Below are 21,546 nucleotides of genomic sequence, written 5' to 3'. Positions count from 1 at the left end.
GAACAGATCAATTGTACTTTTAAACCAGGCAATGCAGACTATTTTTTCCTCTGCAGCTAAACAAAAGTTCAATGGGACTCTGTCAGCAAAGTGTCCTCCTTAGGGTCAGATTCTAGTTTGGACAGAACATGATAGAACTGGCTCAGGTATGCCATTCCAATCTTTTAAAGTCTTGCTGTTTGTCACTGCTTGGTATAAAATTCTTACATCATTCCTTGCATTTCTTTGATAGAGGTCTGGTGTTTGATTCCCTTTATGGAAACCTGTTGAAAGTTGATGCCTATGGGAACATCTTAGTATGTGCACATGGCTTTAACTTCATGAGAGGGTAAGTACTACAAATGTAGGTGTTATGGAACTTATTTCAGGATAAATATATGTAGCATTCAGTTGTTAATCAAGTTCAGTATTTGTCTGAGCACAGCATTGCCTCTTCCAAATTCACAAGGTGCCCAAGCTTTGCTATAGCTTGTTACCTTCCAGTATATCCTGCTGAATTTTGGAAACCCTGTTAGAGGAACTCAAGAGAATGTGAGAGAAATATCCATGCATTTTAATTTGCCTGGTCATAATTTGTATGCCTTTCTAAAGAACAAGTATGCTGGCTCCATATTTTTACCTACCCAGTTCAGTATTCTGTCTATAACTGTATGATGATGCGATCTTACATATGCTAACGCTGGAAATATTTAGTTACAATTTTAAATGTTGCCGAGTGTATCTTTTTAAGAAAATATTAAAATAACAGTGCTACCATTTAATTAATGAATTGCAAGCTAGTCAAAATACAGGTTTATGTTTTATTACTCTGGTTCTTGTGTTAAGATTCAGGAGGGAGCACAAGTAAGAACGGAAAGAAGTAATTTACTCTATGTTGCTTAACTTTTGTATACATAGCTTTATCTGAAAGGAATGTATATCACAGAATAAGTCCTGATGTTGTCTCAAAGTCCCACTTCTAACAACAGTGTTTTTATAGGCTGAGCTTGCTTATTGTCTTTTTGGCCTCTGATACGAGTTGCCAAAGAAGTGTAAAGAAATCATTGTGATCTCACTGACATCTTTTAAGTACCATTGTCCCTTGCCCTTTATGTTTTTTAGGCCAGAGATCCGAGAGCAGTATCCTAACAAATTCATCCAGAGGGATGATACTGACAGGTTTTATATTCTAAACACTCTGTTCAACCTACCAGGTAAGACCCTGAGGGGGTGGAGGGCAAATGTTGTGCCATGCCAATAATCATTTAGTACGTCACTGTTAAACATCAAAGTTAGGAATGCCCCTTTGGTTTCTAATAACAGTGTAAACCTCTCCTTCACTTAATGATTAATGTTGCCTTTATTTGGCTTTCCTTTCTTGCAGAAACCTACTTGTTGGCTTGTCTGATTGATTTTTTTACTAATTGTGACAGATATGCAAGGTGAGTGTGTTATGAGATCTAAGATGCTATGTCATATCTATTTTATATGTATTCAGAGATCAATACACTTTTTTTGCTGAAATTTTATGTAAATGTCTCTTTGGAGTGAATTGAAGGGATTGTTTGTGTTGGTAGGCCTTGCAATTTAATCATTAGAGGATTTTTGAGGGTTTTATTATTTAAAGTAAATAATCACTGAGGTTCAGCTGGACGTGACATTGGAGTTCTGTGACTGGAATTTTGTACATATAAATTGGCCCAAAGAAGCGGCCATGCAGAGGAGAAGGATATGAGTCAAGGTTGCAGTGCTAGTGTTTTTTTTTTAAAAAAAACACCCAAAATTGTTTTCCAAGTTGGGAAACTTTGTTTGTTCCTCCTCCCTCTTAAAGTTGCAGAGGGATGTGTGTGATCAGGGAAACGGTAGAATATAAGAAGTATCTACCACAGCTCCATGACTCAGCCCAGATTAAATGTGTGCAGCATTGTGTGAAGTATGGTCCTTTAAGTATGCGAACATGGCTGATTTGTAGTTGGATGCTACTATCAATGAGCTGTGAAGTGGTAGATACATGAGCTTCCATCTGGCTTCCATGGCAATAAAACCTAGTGGGTTTTACAGCTAGTTACAGTGTTGCCAATTCCAGTTCTGCAGGAGTTCTGATGCCTCTTAAACTCTTGGGACTGGATTCTGTTTTACTGTTTTCTGGATTCTGTTTTACTGTATAATATGTATTTTGTTCCTTTCTTTCCTAGCTGTGAAACAGGGTTTAAAGATGGAGACCTCTTCATGTCCTTCAGGAGTATGTTCCAGGATGTGAGAGATGCTGTGGATTGGGTTCATTATAAGGTGACTTGAGCCTTTCTTTTGGGGACTCCTTCATTGTCCATTAGCATTGCTAAACCTCTTTCTAACTTCTGAATGAAGATGTCATCATATGAAATTTGCTTTGCCACCCAGTGGGTAAATATTAAATACTAGCTAAGGGCCATATGATGGGCAAGAAGCAGAGTGTTGAAGAGATGGTTTCAAGCCTTCCCTCCACCCTGCTTCCCTATGTTACAGCTCCATACTTTAATGTTTGGACAGTGCAACTATGATCCTTCAGAAAAGTATGTGCCAAGGCTTTCACTTCTTATATATTTATATTATGTTATAGTAGAAAAGAGCAAGAGTCCAGTAGCACCTTAAAGACTAACCAGATTTCTGGCAGGGTATGAGCTTTTGTGAGTCACAGCTCATTTCTTCAGATACCTTATGTTATGTTGGACTTGTCACATTGGCATGTGGTTCTGGTAAGATTCTCTGGATTTATGTTGGTAATGGAGGTCTTGTTCTTCTGTTTGCACTGGAGGCTTTTGACCAGTGTTTGCCCTTGTATGTTTGGTTATTGGCTTCTGTGAATTCCTCCCCCCCCCCCATAGGAAACAGTTGAGACAAGTAGGATGGCTGGGTGTAGTGGTTAAGAGTGGTGGTTTGGAGTGGCAGACTCTAATCTGGTGAACCAGGTCAGTTTCCCCACTCCTACACATGAAGCCAGCTGGGTGACCTTGGGCTAGTCACAGCTCTCTTAGAGCTCTCAGCCCCCCTTCCTCACAGGGTGTCCGTTGTGGGGAGGGGAAGGGAAGGTGATTGTAAGCTGGTTTGATTCTTATGTGGTAGAGAAAGTCACCATATAAAAACCAACTCTTCTCCTTCTCCTCCTCCTGCTGTAAAATTGGATCCCTTGGTCCAATTTGCTTGAAAGTTAGAGGGTCTTTGGTAGACATGCAGCACTAGGTCCCTTACAATTTGGATGTCATTTGGTTGAAAAATAGCCACTCCAGCCCCTCTCCGCCCAAAAAGTCCCTATAGGAACTCAAAAACCCCTGAACCCAAAATAGTATTGGGGGACTAAGTACCCCTGAGTACTGGTATTTTTGCCCTTCCTGAAATCCGAATTTAAAAATACCATTTATTTTTTAGGTCACATCCCTATCGTTTTCCCCCATCCCATTTTCTTGTTTGATATGGTGGGAGAATATTCTAGGTAATGTGAGATGAGAGTCTCTGAGGCAAGGCAGTTCTGTCTCATCACTGCATGGGGCCAGCAAGGTGGGGAACATTTCATGTGGGGATAGTAACAGAACTGGCAGGCACATTCTATGGAAGTGTGAGGTACATAATTATCAGCACCAATGTTGCTGCCTTAAGATGAACTTGGGAAAGCTCTCCCTGCTCACCCTTAACAACATGGCCTAAAAGATCCACCTTCCTTCTTTAACATCCATACTGATGTGGAGTTTTGAAGAACACAGAAGTTTGCACACTGACTCGTATTTTGCTTTGCCTTAATGAAAAGTTTTGCATGGCTTTTGTTTTAGTAGCATGGTGACTGGAAGTTTTAGATCAGGGAACAATAGCACTTGACCAACATGAATTTATATACTACTGATTTCTCTGTACCACTTATCGGTATTTGCAGTGTATTTTACCTACATCTTACCGACTTTTATACTGCCTTCTACTCAGTGTTCTGGTTGACTGTAGGTATCCCAATTTACTGTTTGTTAAATTTACCCCAGAAAATACAGAGTTCTGCCCCATGAATGGCACCCTGGCCCATGTTCATCTTCATATCCATTATGACTGGGATCTCCTCCCCCATGATGAGTCTATCTGGAGCTAGTCTTCCAATATGTGAAATGAAATAACTTTCCGTCTCTAGTGTTGCTCATTCACTGATACATCTCTTTACAGAATGATGACAGCATGGGAACTGATACTAATACAAAACCTGAGTAAGATATCTTCTATGTTATAACTTCTGTGTTCTCATGAAGTTTTCCCGTCTTGTTTCAGGGATCTCTCAAGGAGAAGACAGTTGAGAATCTAGCAAAGTATGTGGTGAAAGATGTGAGTGTGCAGATCCTCTGCTTAATGAAATAAGCAATTTTAATGAAGACACCGTTCTACTGCTTAAAATTACAGAAGCAGGACAGAATGTTCTGCGCCTTCTCATTCACAAAAAAACAAACCAAAACCAGGAGAATTTTATCTGGCACTAAAAGATTATATTGTTGGCTTTAGCATCTCTTTCCTTTGTTGATAGGGAATAGTTTGGCTTTAGCATTTCCTCCTTCTATTTCCTTATCTCCGCTCTATTTAGGGCCTCCACTTCATAAAAAGACTCATGCCTTATCTCCAAAATGTTCCCAAACACAAAAGCTAATGGTGAGAGGCACAACAACATCAAAACAAAGATATGGGGGAAATTTCAAACTACCTTTCAACCCTTGGTATCCTGAGAGGTATAAAGTTCAGTTTGCAGGAGCTGAGCAAGGCTGTTAATGATAGGACATTTTGGAAGACATTGATTCACAGGGTTGCCATGAGTCAGAAATGGCTTGATGGCACTTAACACACACACACAAAGTTAAAACTGTGCTTTCCTTCTGTATGGGGTGGTCCTTCTGATGTAGTACAAACACATAATGAGCCTTCTGTTATCAGAGAATTAGGCTATCCCATGCTAAGTGAAAATCAGTGTCATTTTGTTCTATAATTAGGCATTAAGGAGCCCTTGTTGCCTGCAGCCTGTTAAAGTCATAAGATTACACATTATAAAATGTATTTTGACATATCTGTTTTGAAAAATTCTCTTGGAAATAAGGGCTAGTCTGATAGGAACTTAACACAGAGTCACAATTCTGACATAAGACCTTTCTGGAGCCTGTCTAGTGAGCCATTCAGAGCATTTAGCATCACAAAGGCAGCAGCCTCTTATCTGGAGCTGAACAGGTTGTAGGCTTACACACAATAGAGATGCCCTTGGTGGTGCACTGAATCAGTGATTCTATATAGGGGTGGGCAGCTGGATACTGTTGACCCTGTAAGATGCCTGATATTTCAGGCATCAGGTAGGCAATAGCCACTACCATTCTGTCCCTGACACTTTCCAGTGCTGATATTATTGAGAGTGGTGATAGGCATCAGGAATCCTGTTGCGGAGGCAGGAATGGCTGGGAAGGATGGAGTGCTCCCTAGTTGGTTAGCAGCATATCTGCCCTTTAAACCAGGGGTGTCAAACTTATTTTGTACAAGGGCCAGACATGACATAAATGTCACTTGGTTGGGCCAGGCCATGTGTACCATAAAATTTAATACCAGGTACTGGAGATAGAAACTATAGAAGACACAGGCAAAGCCAATTAATGACATTATTTTTTACTTTATTTTTAATGATATTTTTTACTTAATTCTTTACTTAAAATACAAACATGCTTAAAATAATAATACTCTTACAATATTTTCTTTTATTTAGCCGTCTGTGATAATTGATATCTTGGGAGCAGGGGTAGCGGCTGCCCCGGCTGGCTTGCGGGCCGAATAAGAGCTCTTAAGGGGCCGGATCCGTACCCTGGGCCTTATGTTTGACACCCCTGCTTAAAACTTTAAAGGACTATTCTTTTCAGTGAGGATGCCAGCTCTATCCCATTGAAAATAATGGTTCTTTAAAGTTGAGGGGACTGTAAATAATACAAGTTTAAAGGCCAGGCATGACTACAACAAGCTGAGGGGACTCTAAATAAAGGGCAGTAGACCTGGAGTCCAGAAGCCAGTCCTACTGCCCATTATTTCCAATGGGAAGTAGACCTGGCCTTTGGACTCTGAAGGCCAGGCTTCTGCACATAGGAACATGTCCATAATGGGCCCCGGGTTTGGACTTACCTGTCGGCGGAGTGCCTTCCCCTGTGCTGCTTATGGCTCCTCTGGGGGCTCTGGAGCCATGTTGCACCCTGCCGGTGGCCCTGGGGCCTTTTCCAGGCCAGGCCTTTTAAGGCTGATCCTGCCCTGTGGAACAGTGAGAGAATGGGGAGTGGGCTGCAGCTGAGTCTAGTACCTCTAAGTCTCATAAAGCTTGGCAAGGGAATCCCATGGGGTAGCCAAGCCTCATGGGACTTTGACAAGCTTGGCAGGTGCCGCGATGGTCCACCCCCTGTTCTGGCTGGAATGTGGCTGCAGGACCACTGCCAGTGTTGAGCGTTTCCCTGGATCCCCAGCAGGGCTGTAAATGGTCTGAAGATCACTTTCCTGTAGGCTTTCCTGACAAGTTGCAAACATTATTCTATGGGCAGTATACCTGGCCTTTGGAGTCTGAAGGCTAAATCTACTTCCAATAGGAAATATTGGTTGGCCTCTGGAGAGGCTGGATCTGCTGCCCATTCTTTTCAGAGGTGATTGGTGGTGCATGGACTCTTTAAGTTGATCTGTACATCATTGATTAGCTTGGGAGCCTTTCTTTCTCTCCCTCCTTCCCCATTTACAATATTCCTGATATTTAACAGTAAGCATGCCCTTCCTGATACAGCCATAGTGCTATATATGCATGTTGCTCAGAACAACTGGGCCATGAAATTTAGTTGTTTTTGGTTGAGACATGCAGCAATTCAAAAAGGATATTAATCATGCTGCAGTCATCATTTGACATGATTCAGAACTGCAGGGTACTCATTGTTACCTCAGCTGGGTGATGTGAAAGGCTCCCAAAGGTAAGAGGAACTTTATAATTGTAGTGGCTGGTTGATGAATCAATTTTATTTGAATCTTTTTTGTTGTAGGGGAAGCTACCTCTTCTGTTGAGTCGCATGAGTGAGGTGGGAAAAGCATTCCTTGCCACCAACAGTGATTATAAATACACTGATGTAAGTGTTATTAAAATATGGACACCTGCTTTGAACTTTATTTTAGGAGATTAGATTGAGGAATATAACACCTTGAGACCAAGAGTGTGTGGCTCCTAAATCCTAATTTAACAGTGTTTCTGCCTGACAACTCATTTGTCGCTTAGTTTCCAAACATTTGAAAAGAGTTATAAAGTCATTCTTTAATATATCACAAAATTCAGTAGCTCTCAAACTATCAGAATGAATTTTCCAGAATAATGCTCAACCTTATATTTATTTATTTCCATACTTCTAGTCCGCCGTCCCCCAGCCAAGGCCGGGCTCAGGGTGGGTAACAACATTAAAATTTTACAATATAACTATAAAACATATAAAACCATTAAAACTATTCTATTAATTATAAAACGATGGCCGCCATATATATAAAGTGCCCACTGTCACAGATGATGCCAACCATAAATGGGGGGGTACCCAACCTGGTTTTAATTATTATTAATTTAATTATTATTAATTTAATTATTATTAATTATTATTAAAACCAGGTTGGGTACCCCCCCAATAAGTTGATTGTAGATGGAGGGGGGGAAGGGGAGTAGGGAGGCCAGCACTGAATCTCACCTGCGGCTGTCCTCAACCATAGGCCTGGCAGAATAGCGCTGTCTTACAAGCCCTGCAGAACTCTTTCAGGTCCCGCAGGGCCCTGATGTTACTAGGCAGAGCATTCCACCAGGCCGGAGCCAGGGCCGAAAAGGCCCTGGCAAGGACAGCTGCACACTCCTTGGGCCGGGGACCACAAACAGAGAATTATCAGCAGAGCGTAGTGCTCTTCGGGGGGTATACCAAGAGAGGTGGTCCCAAAGATACGAGGGACCCAGACCGTGTAAGGCTTTAAAGGTTAAAACCTTTCCTCTTCTGCTGCACTCCCTGATTCAAAAGTTATAAACAACTAAACTAGGATATCTCACAGTCATTTGCATGAGGGTTCCTCAAAGCCTGTCCCTATATAGACGTGGGCAACACTGTTATGATACTTAATAACATCAGTTGCGTCATCCAGTTTAATATATGTCCTTACGTGCTAACAATGATCGGCTTATACTGTCTACACTGGACAAACATGTGGGAATCAATCAACGCAAACTGGATAATAAGAAGTCACAACATTCAGAAACTGGTAAGGTCACATTTTAATCTCCCTGGACACACTACTACAGACCTGAAAGTTACTGTTCCACAAAAATAAACCTTTAAAAAGAATATACAGTGTGAACGTGCTGAATTGGAACGCAGTGCAAAATTAAACACTACATGTCATCCTGGCTTTAAAAGACTTGGATTTCCTCAGTCACTGCAGTCTCCTTTAGCTCTATAAGCCCTACTTTGGGGAAAATTTGAATGGCTGTTCTTAACATGTTTTATCAGACTATAACCTTTTTACCAATATTAGTTAATTTTCACTTAAACTATTTGCTTATCTGTTCAAACCCCTTACCATCCACTATACTTACCAGTTACCGTAATTCTGTTGAATTATGGTGGGGCTCACACATACCCTTTCTATATCAGCTCTTCCCTTTTCCATTTACATTGAGATTTATGCTTGAAAGACTCAGTGTAATTCAGACAAGCCAATGGAATTCACACCCCCAGCCTTCCCCTGTAAGATTTCCCAGTATTTTTCCCATAACATATCTATCTGACAGTGGGCTGTGACTCATGAGAGCTCATATTGAAATAAATGCTGTTAGTGTTTAAGGTGCCACTGGACCTTGTTTTATTTTGGTTCTGCTTTACCCTGTGAGACTGAAATCCTTTGGCTAACATTATAGTAGTAATACAGGGTGTTGATAGATCATTGTTGATAGACACATAGAGTCTATTCTAGATTTTCCTATTTGAAGTCTGTTGTAAAGTTTCTGTTCATATTTAATTCATGGGGTGGCTGCTCTATTCAGAAAGCATTGTTCTATCGATAACGTGGTGGAATTTGAGAAATCTGTCTTGAAAGCTGTAGATACCTGTAATATAAAATACCATCTTTAATTTGCCTTTCAGAAAATAATGACTTACCTGATGGATTTTCCACATGGACCAAAGGTGGGTGATAGAGTTGTTGATTAGTACTGTTTTAGTAATATATGCTTTAGCTGCATACATATCTTTCCTAGGGAGGATAAGCATGCTAATTAATTTAGTTTGCAAAATGCAGACTGAGATATGATCTCAGCTGCTTTAGGATTGTTATTGCAGAACTGGTGATACTTATTTAAAACATTTTATGCCACCTTTCCACCCATTCAGGGTCTCCAGGGCGGCACACATTAAAACATTTGAACAGTTAAAAACATCTAAAATAATAAAATAATTCAATAAAACACAAACACTTAAAATTATACAATAATTCAGTAAACCGTATGAGTAGTAATTAAAGTCTGTTTTTGAATGCCTGGTATAGCAGGTTCTAAAGGATCACTGGACTGATCCCCCAATAAGAAATAAGAACTCCTGAGATCTTACTGCCGTCTACTCAGAGGGATTCATTCATCTTACTATCTATTTCTGGCAGCAGAAGGGTACTTCTGACACCGGAGGGAGCAGTTTCTGCCAGATTGCCTCTCCTCCTGCAAATCCCCACTTTGCTCTACATACTATTCATGAGGCCCCACTGACACCTCCCCCCCCAGGAATATTTGTCGAATGTTTGTTGTCAGTTCTGGCAAATATAGGTAAGGTAGATCTGCTATATGGTGCCTTGCGTGGCAAGTTGATGGCTCAGTAATTGACATCCACCTTTCTTGTGATGGCTATGTGATTACTGTGCTGTGCCGCAGTACTGGACTTAGCCAATACCAAAGTAAACTCATCAGCAATCATTATAAAATGTGTATGACTTGAGGGTAAAATGAGGGATGATTCTGTTTGATCTTTTGCAGCCTGGCAGCTCTCATCGGCCCTGGCAGTCATACTTTGACCTCATCCTTGTGGATGCACGCAAGCCTCTCTTCTTTGGGGAAGGTACAGTCTTGAGGCAGGTGGACACTGTGAGTATTATGTGGAACAAGTGGAGACCAGCAAAGACTTGCAGGGACAGACTTCATTGCCCCCTTCCCCACAATTTCCTCTTTTTCAGAAAGCCCCCGTAGCCTTTTCCCTTTTTCAGCTTCTTTGTCTCCTTCCAGGGTTGACAGCCTCCAGGTAGGGCATGGAGATCTCCTGGAATCACAGCAGATCTCCCAATAACAGAGATCAGTTCCCCTTAGAGTTGCCAGCTCCAAGTTGGAAAATTCCTTGAGATTTGGGGGTGGAGACTTGGGAGGGCAAGGTTTGGGGAGGGAAGTGACCTCAGTAGGGTAGAATGCCATAGAGTTCGACAACCCAAGGGAGGGAAGCCAGGAGCACTGGTTCTCTCAGCAGGTAATTCCTACAAGAGCCAGCTGGTGATAATGGTACCGAAAGAGGGGGAGAGAACCCCTCCAAGGGTCAGGAAAGCTTGGAGAATGGCATGGTGTCAGGTGGAGACTCAGACAGCCACTGGTGCCTAGATATCTCAGAGGACAGGACAGAGCAGTGCCCTCAGGTCAGTGGAACTGTTCTACCACTGTTGCTGCAAGGATAAATGGAGGAAGGGAGAGCAATGTTATAAACCATGTTGAGTCCCATTGGAGAGAAAAGTGGGACATAAATATCTAGATAAATAAAGCATGAATGTTGAATTCTATATTTTTTTATATTCATCGACTACTTTGATCTAGATATGTTTGTAGATAGCTTTGGGTTACTTGATTGAAATTCAAATTAAAACTACAGCATTAAGTATTTCAACTGAATGCTCTGAAAGGAACTAAATTAAGGACAGCAACAATATTGCCATTACAACCTAAGAAAACAGCATTGCATTTAGATCAGTTCTGTTACTCCTGCTGCTCAGCTGGTTATTTCACTGGGGATGCAACATAAGCCACAGTGCCTGATAATGGCTGCAATCCTAAGAACACTTTCCTGAGAGTAAGCAGTATTGAATAAAATGGGACTGACTTCCAAGTAGGCCTGCTTAGGATTGCTCCCAATATTTTAGTGATTTGGGAATGTGCTTCATTGGGAGCCTGACTCCTATGAATTTAGCTGAAGCTGTGGTATCAGTAATTTTTTCTCCTTCAACTAAATTCTAATCTAAAGCCTGGCAAGTGGGCAGAGTCATCTAACACCAGATTGTTGGCCAGGCAACTACCACCACTTTTCCGGTAACTATGGATGCATAGGTTTGTGCTGGCCTCTGTAACATCGGATGCTTTGCAAGGGGGCTGTAGAGAATGTGCTCTTGCCAGAGCAGCTTAACTGCTCTTGCATTTTATTTTAAATTTAATATATTCTAATCTCTCAGTATTCTCACAGCACTTACATCACACTGAATTGATTACAACACTATACCAATACACCTACTTCTAATAATAATTAAAAAAACCTGGTTAAGACCCTGGCCGGGGAAGGGGAGAGAAATGGCACACAGAAGGAGAAAGCATGGAGAAAAACTGTGGCGGCTCTGTTGCCAGTGAAAGGGAGATCAACCTTGTGTGGAAGCCCAAGATGATATAGTAAAGCAAACCCTCATATCACGGCGTGATTTTGCATGTGAGCCAAGTTTTTCTACTGGTCCCTGTTTTATCAAATAAAAGTAATTTTGTATCAGGTGTTTGAGCAGGAGGAATCTAGGTTTTCACTGAAATTAGTGTCTCTTTTTCTGCAGGTTACTGGCAAGCTGAAGATTGGTACCTACACTGGTCCCCTGCAGCATGGCATTGTCTACTCTGGGGGTAAAGTGGAAATAAGAATTTTGGTTCTTATCATGAGTGGGACAAAGATTTTAGGCCTTTTATCTCTTTCGCTTGGGCTTTTTATTTTCTGAAGATTTTCTGTGGGAGGAAAGAGCTCCATCTTCAAAAAAATTTATTAGATGTATCTCGGTGGAGACATTTTTTTCTAGCATAGTTTGCCAGGGTACAGTAACTACTCTTAGCATACCTCAGGTCTTCTGAGTTTGCAGTCTCGGTGGTGTAATGGTCACTTTTAAAGCGCAGGAGCTCTTTATGATGTCCTATGGCTATCCCCCAGTAAGGCAATACAATGAATGAACTGTTTTTACCTCTGGCAGTGGCTTCTGCTGCTTGCTTGCAGAGGAGAGGGCAGGGTTGGCGGCAGTAGTAGAGGGGGTGAATAGTGGTAGTTCCCACTCCTCCCTGCCTGGCTGGAGTGCTACTGCCTCAGCAGTGGAGGTTCAACTCCTTCTCCTCTCCTGCTTGCAGAAGAGAGACAACAGTGGCAGGACTGGCAGCGGGGGGGGGGGGGAGGAGAGCAGAAGCAGCTCTCACCCCTTGTCTCCTGCCTGATTGCAGAGGAGAGGTAGCGACGGGGCTGGTGTCAGCACTGAGGTCTTCAGCAGCTCCGTTCAGTTGGCTTCTCCCCTACCTGTTCATAGTAGGGTTACATTGTCTATGCACTCATCTGTTTGGGGGCAATTTAACCCCCCCACAACTTTTGAAGATTTTCACATTTATCTGTAAATGGGAGCTTTGCTCTTCTGAATGACAACTCTTGTGCTGGGTGTAACCCCAGGGACTCCATTCTAGTCTGCAGAGATCATTCAAGGTACATGGTATCTTTGAGAGAACCACAGATGAGCTCTCAAATGAGACTCTTTTGTGTTGGAGTGTGGCACTCAGTAGAACATGCCATGCGTTGTACTTGTCCTTTACATGTATGTATTGTAGCAACTTATGAGGTCAGAGTATGTGTGTGTGTTGTACTAGATTATCTGAGTGTGCAAAATTGTTTTAAAGCAGCGCTGCATCTGTAGTCCCTCTGTTTAGGAAGCAGAACTGCCAGAGCATGCTAAGAGTGGAAGCTTTTACAAAATTTCTATTTCTCTTTACATTAAAACTTAATTTGCATTACAGTAACATTGCTGTAATAGTCTGGTGGGAGATGCCTTTTCTTACTTACAGTTATTGATTCTACCTTCCTTCTTCCCTCTCAGGCTCCTCTGATACGATCTGTGATCTTCTGGGGGCCAAAGGCAAAGACATTTTATACATTGGAGATCACATCTTTGGAGATATTCTGAAGTCCAAGAAACGTCAGGGTTGGAGGACCTTCCTAGTGATTCCAGAACTGGCACAGGAGCTTCATGTCTGGACAGACAAAAGCTGTAAGTAATGAGCTGTCTCGATCCCAGACTCTCACTAGCAATTGATGTAGGCCAGCTGGGAAAACACTTGCTTTCCTGTTGGTTAATTGTATACTTTAAGAGATGAAGAGAGTCTTTTGACAGATCTAAGCTGGTGGGACTGCTACAGATTATTGTACATTTTTCTTTTCTTTGAGCTGAGGTAGTATTTTGGGTTCCATAAACGCCTTCTGCCAATCATGTTACTGCTATTGCTGACGTATGTCACTCAGGCTACTTATCCCAATCCAAAGTCCTAGATCTACTAGCCTCCCCCAACAATTTATAAAAGGCTGGCTTGTTTTTCTGCTATGGAATAGAAATAGCTTTTTTGCTTTATGGCTGCTACCACCACTCATAAAGTGGCAATGAAAGTCTTTATCAGCAGTTCTATTATTTTAGTTGTCGAATTAGTTTTACTGAGATATACTGTGCAGAATTGCTTCATAAACCAACAGCAGAGGGATATGCATCTCTCTCGATGCCTTAGTTGATTTCCATTGTAATGGTGTGCTATTACTTTTGTCATCCAGCCCTTTTTGAAGAGCTTCAGAGTCTAGACATCTTCTTAGCAGAGCTATACAAGTAAGTATTTGAATGTTTTCCCCAGAATGTAACCCAGTGATCCAGCTAAGGGTTGGATTCTTGTTGTCTTATGAGCAGCTGTACCCTGTCAAAAGGGAAAAGGGTGGGTGTGGTAGGAGAGAACCACATCTTTGGGTCTAACCTAGTGACTGCCCATACAAGTAGCCTTTCTAAAGAGGTGTTTCCTCTCTCAAGCCATCTGGCATTTCTCTTCAGTATGCTCAACAGTAATTAATTTTTTCTGTTTCACTTAGACATTTGGACAGTAGCAGCAATGAGCGCCCTGACATCAGTTCCATCCAGAGGCGTATTAAGGTACTGATGGACGGAATTTTTTTTTTGCCCCTTGCTAGATTCCTTTACCATGACACTGCTGCAGGATACTTTACCTCAGAAGTAGTTTTGCTAAAGTTCTAAGGAAAAGTGTTAATATTTTGTAGCATTTTATTATATATGTGGGGAACCTCAGTGTATGGAAATGGTTTCTGCAGTTATTGCTAAAATAAACTGGATTTTTGTGATAATTTAGAGGCTAACAACATGTCATTTTGGCATAAGCAAGTGTAGACGAGAGCCTGCTTCTTTACATGCAGCGAGTGGATCCTAACTATGCTAAAAGGCAGTTTACCATAGCGATAGCAGTTGTATTCCAGATCCTGCTGTCTAGTAGAACCCCCCAGTGGAAGATGTCACTCATAGCCTAATTTTTCCATTAGTTCCCCAGGCTACAGCTGCTACTATTGTTAGAAGGTCAAATAACTACCATTGCAAGACTGCATTCTTTCAATTGCATTTGGAGCAGAAATTAGCTCCCCTCCTAGGTTAGACTGGTCTGGCCGTGCTTCTGTAACTCCAAAGCGTTTTATGTGGGCCAGCCCTTGAAAACTATTAGGAAGTTTCAGTTATTACCGAATGAGACTGCTTGCAAATGAAACCAGAAGGCCACGTCCCCCATTCTGTCAACTGTACACTGGCTGTAATGGAAACCCTAATTCAGAATACATATACCACCATACACAGAATGGGTTAAACCTTACCTTGTCACTCCTGCAGCACAGGATAGAGCCAGTGTGGTATAGTGGTTAAAGTGTTGAACTAGGATTTGGGAAACCCAGGTTCGAATCCCCCACTCTGCCATGGAAGCTTGGCTGGGTGACCTTGGGCCAGTCACACAAGCTCAGCCTAACCTACTTTGCCAGGTTGTTGTGATGATAAAGTGGAGGCGAGGAGAATGATGTAAGCCACTCTGGGTCCCCACTGGGGAGAAAGGCGGGATATAAATAAAGCAAATAAATATAGCCTAACTTGGGGCTAGGATCCTAGATGGATGATAGACCTGTGTTGCCAGGAGCAGCCTGAGTTGCTCCACCTGACCTAGCTGCTCCTGTTTCTCAGTAGGTCTTGTTGATGGAGCTGCTGCTTCATTGAAGTCTGTGGGGGAAGCCCTTGCAGAAAAGGGAGTTCTCACTCACTCAGGGAATTGCTAAATCAAGGCATATGCCTCTAACTTTTGCCCTCTGATTGTAGAAAGTGACTCATGATATGGACATGTGCTATGGAATGATGGGAAGCCTTTTCCGGAGCGGCTCCCGACAGACGCTGTTTGCCAGTCAGGTGATGCGCTACGCAGACCTTTATGCAGCATCTTTCATCAACCTCCTATATTACCCCTTCAGTTATCTCTTCAGAGCTGCCCATGTACTGGTGAGTCCAAAATTAATGGAACCGTACTCTAGATTGATAGTAACCCCATTTGATATGCCTGAACCCTGAACAAGCCATCCATCCAGATCCATGAAGCAGACCCTCCATGCATTCGATAACCATAAGTTAGAAGTGTTCAAAGAAGCCAGAGTTAATGGGCATTCCCCAACCTAACAGGTGAATATTCTATGTGATAGACAACATTAGAGAGAGTCATCACCCCTTAAAAGTCCTTAATGACCTCGGGCCAATATGGTTGAAGGACTGCTTCTTCTTGTACAGGATTGCTTGCCATCTGAAAGAAAATGGTGTAAAGCTTTTTATTTCAGTGGGCCATTGGAGGCTAGCCCTGGTGATTGAGCTCTTTTGATACCAGTGAGCATAACTAGAATAGTTTTTTTTTTATGAGCATTGGGTGTTTGGGGGCTATGTCTTTATTTGTTTGGGTTCTGATTACTCTATGGTGGTTATGCTTTTTAATGTATTTTATATTTTTGTGAGCTGCTTTGTATGTAGAAGCAGCAGCATAAGTATTTTTCCAATAATAATGTGGCAGTTGACATGGTATCTTGCATACTACGAAGATGCAAGAGGAGAACTCCTAAAGGAGGGGAAATCCTCCACTGCCTCCCTTCACGCTGGTCCCACTTTCTCTCCCTTCCTCTATGTGACACCCCTTTCCATTCTCTTGTTGCAGCTGAGTTGCCCGCCTACTAGGCTGGTTGTTTCTCTTTGGCTGCTCACCCACCCAGTCTTCCTTCTCCTTGTATGCCTGCTGGTGTGGCAAAATGTGAGGAGAAGCTGGCATGGAGGGGGGGCATGAACAGCAGCTGGCTCTATCTAGCATCACACCTGTTCCTGGTGTCCATCACTAGCACATTATTGCATGGAATCCTCCTGAATTTATTTATTTTGCATGTGCGAATCACTTGTACTGTGTGGAGGCTCTGTATCATTTTAATCATCTTATTGTATGAAAACCTTGGATTTCCCCATGCTACAGAAACTTCTATCCTAGCTGTGTGCAGACCCTTTGTTGGATTTTTTAAATCCGTGTCGTGGGGCACATCTTGCAAATGTATAGATTGGAAAATTGGTTGGTGTGAGCAGGATCAGGAGGGTAGTAGAGGCAATTATTTCTAAATCCTGAGGAATATTAATTCTTTTTGTGTGGTGGAAGGCATAGGCTTGGGGGAGGTGATTAAATCTTAATTTTAAAGAGCTGACTGCGGAAGACAGGTGGCCCATTCCTGCCCTTCCCTCTTAACCAGGCCCACAGTCCTTCCATCTTAACCAGGCCCACAGTCCCTTTCTTAAATTATTTCCATGGCATGCCAAGACCTACTAGCAGTCACGTGGATTCAATATGATCAGATAAAGGTTTTCTTTTTTTTTAGTAGTGCGGGGAGAGTGGGGTTGATTAGACATACCCCCATCATTAGACTGTTCAAGGCCAATATCAGTGCCACCTTCTATGATACTAATTGATTTTGTTTTCTGACTACTGGCAGTGATGGGCCAGTTTGTCCTGCATGAAAAGCTCCAGCATGTAATCTGTTAGTAGTTTGGTCTTCCTTTCCTTGCATCCTGAGTTTTATTAGTCCAGGCCATATGGAGTGGTTTGAGATGAAGAAGCTTCTGTAGGCTATTGGCTTAGCAGAAGGGGTAACTATCACGCATGATGGCTGGCATCTGCAAATGTCAAAACCACCAATTCAGTTCACTAATCATTATATACTTCCCCTTGCCTCTCTCTGCAGATGCCACATGAGTCAACTGTGGAGCACACTCATGTGGACATCAACGAGACAGAATCACCAATGGCCACTCGCAACCGCACTTCAGGGGATTTCAAAGATTCTGACAAACGGCACCAGTTGACCCGATCTGTTAGTGAGATCAAACCTCCTAATCTCTTCCCTCAAGCTCCCCAAGAGATCACACATTGCCACGATGAGGATGATGATGAAGAGGAGGAGGAGGAAGAGGAAGAGGAGGAAGAATAGGGAAGACATTTGGACAACACCACACAGTATGGCTGGAGCAGTGATTGACAGGAACAGACTCCCACTTCAGAGGCCTGTGATTAGGGTTAGGGATGGTAACAAAATTAACACTAATCAGCAGATGTATTCCAGATGTCCACAAATTTGTACTGGAGAAGGTAGGACCAGACACAGGTGGCACTGCTCTACCTGTAGAACATGGGGATGCCTGTGTGTTCTGCCCCTTCTACTGGCGCATTTAGTTAAAACTGCCTCCTAGGGGATGGTTTGCATTTATTGCAGTGAGGCTGCTGTGGGTCCTGCAGGACCCCCAGGATTCCAGTATCAGTTCATCACAGGAGCTGGTACCTTTTGATCCTCAATCTTAGGACAAAGATGTATCCTAATACCGGATGCATGGGAAAGGCAGTAATTCCAGGGCTGACTCCACCCCTGTCAAGCACAACTTGGTTTTTGAAATGGTTTATTCTCTAACCTCATTATAGTGGGGTTCTGCTTCTGGTCTTTTTCTGTATTTGGTGGTTTTAAAAAGCTATCATGCTAAATACTTTTTATTGTTATATAGCTAGTTTGCCTGCTGAGATTTCAAAGCTTATATTATCTCCATCTCTGGCATGTGGTGCATGTGTTCTAGGACCTTCCAAAATGGGTCCTTATGCCATGTGCTTGTATTCTGGCAAGAGACTCCTAAACAGCAGTACATGTTACACTTGTAAAAAACCCCAAACCGTTTATGGAGAGGAAAGAATTGTCTGCACCACCTCTCCTGGCCTTACTGTTGTAATGCTGTGAACTGGAAGGAATATCCTGTAAGCTTCTACAGGTCAGCTGGCAGCCACTCTAATCTCTGATGTGGAATCCTAGCAAATGGAAATGCAGGGTCCAGAAGTCTGGACAAAGAGGGAGCAGTGGCTTTCTCTGGGATGTCCTTGCTAGGGCCGCTTTTTACCTCCATTCCAAGAATGAGAGTAATTGAAGGCCCTCAACATTTGTCTTGTTTATACGTGGGTCTCAGAGCCTGGTATGTTATCTCGTCCACGAGTTCAGTCTGTTAGGTTAAAAGGCACATGTTTCCTCTGGATTATCCTGTACTGCAAGGAGAGCCTGCTTCCATCTTTGTGCAAGCAGGCAGTATATACTGTTTCCTGGGGTGCAGTTCATCCCATATCATACTGTGCCATTCAGGTATAGAAGATAGAAAAAGATGCCCTATTTTAAGATATTTGATCTTTAGTTTGAATCCGCTAACTGTAATTTTCTTCCCTTATTAAAGTACATTAAACTGCAAATTGGCAGGACAATCTTGATGCTGCTGTGGTAGATCTGCAAATTAATAAATCATGAGGTTTCATAGCAAAGTGCAATGATGGGTCACTAAAAGATGTTGAAGAGGAGTACATCCATCACTATATTGTAATGTGTGGCTAATGAAGGATATATACAAGGAGAGAGGCTTTATTAATGGGATGAAACATTCATAATTATAGTTTTTAGGGGATGGAGGTTAAGCTGGTCTAGTCCATTCTTGAGGTTAGTCAAGAGCTGCTGGAATATCAGTTTCATGAGTTTGAAAAATGGGAATTTGAATGGCACTCATTTGTAAGAATATTGCTGCTTCCTAGAGTAGCCCAAAATGTGTAGCTAAGGTAGAGAAAATGTTTGTGGATGGGTCTTCCATAGATAATAGGTTTGTATTGGAACAGTTCTTGCGTGGGGTTTGTTGCCTGACTGAGCATAAACTATTGGGGGGCACTAGTGGTGTCATGATGTCTTACAAGGCAGTAGCTTTCAGACGGTTGAGGACACTTCTGGGTCAAGGAAACAAGTCACTTAAGAGTGACAATTTGCTTATTTGTCATGTGGTATACACACAACTGATACGCAGTTCTTACTCTAATAGTATGGCTATTTAATGGATGTATTTCGCTCCAAAGTTGTAAAGCAGATTGAAGAGATCAGGGAAGGGGGAGAGAATTAGATTTCTTGGAGGTGGAACTGAAATGAGTATTTTAAAATGGATGTGTTCTAATATTCATTTTTCTTATATAGTGCTATGCAGTGGCCACCTACGACAGCAGGTATTTTATGGTTCCACCTCTCCCACCCTTTGTCAGAATTCCAAAGGTGCCCCCAGGCTCCAAAAGGTTGGAGACCCCTGTTGCAAACAAATAGTACAGTCCCACCTCACATACACCCCTCTGAAAAGGCCAGCATGGCAGTACAACTATTCTCCAAACTGAATTCTCCTTATAACCAGAGGAGGCAATTTCCTGTCTTGTTGCTCTGCTGAAGTCAAAGTTTGTACTTTATTGGAAAAGTTTAGCTTAAATCTTGTCAAAGGGACAGATTTTGTGAAAAGAAATCCCCCCCCCCCAAGCAAAAGTGTTATTAGCTGAAATTCAATTTATTTTGGGGAAGTGGTGACTTAAAGAAGCATTTCTACTGTTCAAAGGACAAAAGACAAATAGTTGCCTGATACAGTTTCTGACTTTTTCCTCCTCATAATGGGGGGGGGGGTTGTTAGCTGACAATGGATTCTGTAAAAGGGAAAGACTAATCAAGTGTACAAGGAACAGAGAATTGCAGTGACCACTGAAAACTCAGAGCAATACAGTGTGCGCGCTGGCATTTGGGAGCAGCTCTTCCTTTCCTCTTTGCCAGAAAGAAAAAAGTGAACTCTGCTAGTGTGCACAATACAAATGAAAAAAAATAATGGGAGTTAGAAGAGCTGGTACTGGGAGAGAACTGAGAAGGGTTGAGAGCCATGAGACCAAATATAAAACAAGTTAAAATGTCTATGTATTTGTTAATTTGTGTCCCCATCCTTCCTGCAAGGAACTCAGAGTAACATAATGTGTGCCTTAGGTTTCTAGTACTACCTTCTGAGGATGCTTGAAATCCAGGCTGGGAAAAGCACTTTTGCCTTTGCAGCTTAAACTCAGGCATTTTGAACAGATCCTCCGTCCTTTCCTGCTACAGCCCCATGAAAAACCTGAGGTGGCACAGAAGACATTAATCAGAGACCGTGTTCCAAACTTGACCCTGAAGCTCACTAGGTGAACTTCGGCAATAACAACTTGACTACAAGGCTGTTCTGAAAGTTAAAAGAGCAAAGTGCCACTTTGGCATCATGACCAACCTGGAGGAAGGGGCAGGTTGCAAGTATATGAATTACCAATATTCGCTGTCGTTATGCAGAGCTGCCAGAACAACAGCTGTACTATGGAGGCAGTTAGGAAGGCACAAAAAGAGCATTTGGGTACTACCCTGGTCTATTATCTTACAGTTTGAGATTATTGATTATTTGTCTACCCTCAGTGACCATATCCAACTTTGCTTTATTTGTGAACGATTTGAATGTGCTGGTTTTTCCCTTGAAGTCAGCAATTCCCAACAGTTTATGCCTACTCCACTCCATGTTTTTGTCAGCTAACAAGGACAGCAATTCTAATTGTGAGCCTCTGTGACTCCATTTCTATTCAACTAACACCCTTTAGTGACAGAAGCGCTGAAAAAGAATATGTGGGTCAGCCTTCTACCAGCCAAAGTGAAATGGCAAACTCACCAAGTAGGCCTATGAGGTAGGGCTAGTCTGTTCCTCAAGATATTGCTAACTTAAAAGATTCTCAAATAGTTTGTTCTGAAGACAACTTTTGCCTGTCCTCTTTGGAAACTCAAATTGCAGTTCACCCTCAACTGCATTTGAAAATTACCAGCTGCTTGCCAGATTTTCCCATGCTTTTCCAAATTTGTCCTTTCATGTTCATTCAGTTGTTAGTGAAGTATTGTAAGTCTCCTATAAAGAAACTGGCCATAGGAAAAATGATGTCATTAAAAACTACAGGAAGACCAGAGATCTTTTATACACGTCAGATGAATGTCAGTATCCAACTGGCTAAACTGTGACTAAAATTCAAAATGTTGTACGTGCTCAGAGACATTAAGC

The 21,546-nt window shown here is 42.2% G+C and overlaps 1 protein-coding gene across 3 annotated transcripts in view; it reads left to right on the top strand.

The window, feature by feature from the left end:
* Nucleotides 1–17,621, top strand: part of NT5C2 (5'-nucleotidase, cytosolic II) — a 66,958-nt gene extending 49,337 nt beyond the window's left edge. For 2 of the 3 annotated variants that reach the window (XM_056849336.1, XM_056849337.1), the window contains exons 4-17: nucleotides 233–328; nucleotides 1,102–1,193; nucleotides 1,364–1,421; nucleotides 2,175–2,268; nucleotides 4,261–4,314; nucleotides 7,020–7,103; nucleotides 9,141–9,182; nucleotides 10,019–10,126; nucleotides 11,830–11,896; nucleotides 13,117–13,287; nucleotides 13,839–13,890; nucleotides 14,145–14,205; nucleotides 15,418–15,594; nucleotides 17,355–17,621. In XM_056849336.1, coding sequence (XP_056705314.1) covers nucleotides 233–328; nucleotides 1,102–1,193; nucleotides 1,364–1,421; nucleotides 2,175–2,268; nucleotides 4,261–4,314; nucleotides 7,020–7,103; nucleotides 9,141–9,182; nucleotides 10,019–10,126; nucleotides 11,830–11,896; nucleotides 13,117–13,287; nucleotides 13,839–13,890; nucleotides 14,145–14,205; nucleotides 15,418–15,594; nucleotides 17,355–17,600 — 1,402 coding nt within the window. In that variant the 3' untranslated portion in view covers nucleotides 17,601–17,621. Of the gene's footprint in view, nucleotides 1–56; nucleotides 147–232; nucleotides 329–1,101; nucleotides 1,194–1,363; nucleotides 1,422–2,174; nucleotides 2,269–4,260; nucleotides 4,315–7,019; nucleotides 7,104–9,140; nucleotides 9,183–10,018; nucleotides 10,127–11,829; nucleotides 11,897–13,116; nucleotides 13,288–13,838; nucleotides 13,891–14,144; nucleotides 14,206–15,417; nucleotides 15,595–17,354 lie in introns of all 3 variants that reach the window. The other variant, XM_056849338.1, reaches the window with a different exon arrangement.
* The last annotated feature ends 3,925 nt before the right edge of the window (nucleotides 17,622–21,546 follow it).

This window comes from Euleptes europaea, chromosome 5 (genome assembly GCF_029931775.1).
Source record: "Euleptes europaea isolate rEulEur1 chromosome 5, rEulEur1.hap1, whole genome shotgun sequence".
Classification (NCBI taxonomy): Eukaryota; Metazoa; Chordata; class Lepidosauria; order Squamata; family Sphaerodactylidae; genus Euleptes; species Euleptes europaea.
The sequence above is the reverse complement of the archived record's forward strand: the minus strand, read 5'-3'. Positions and strand labels throughout refer to the sequence as shown.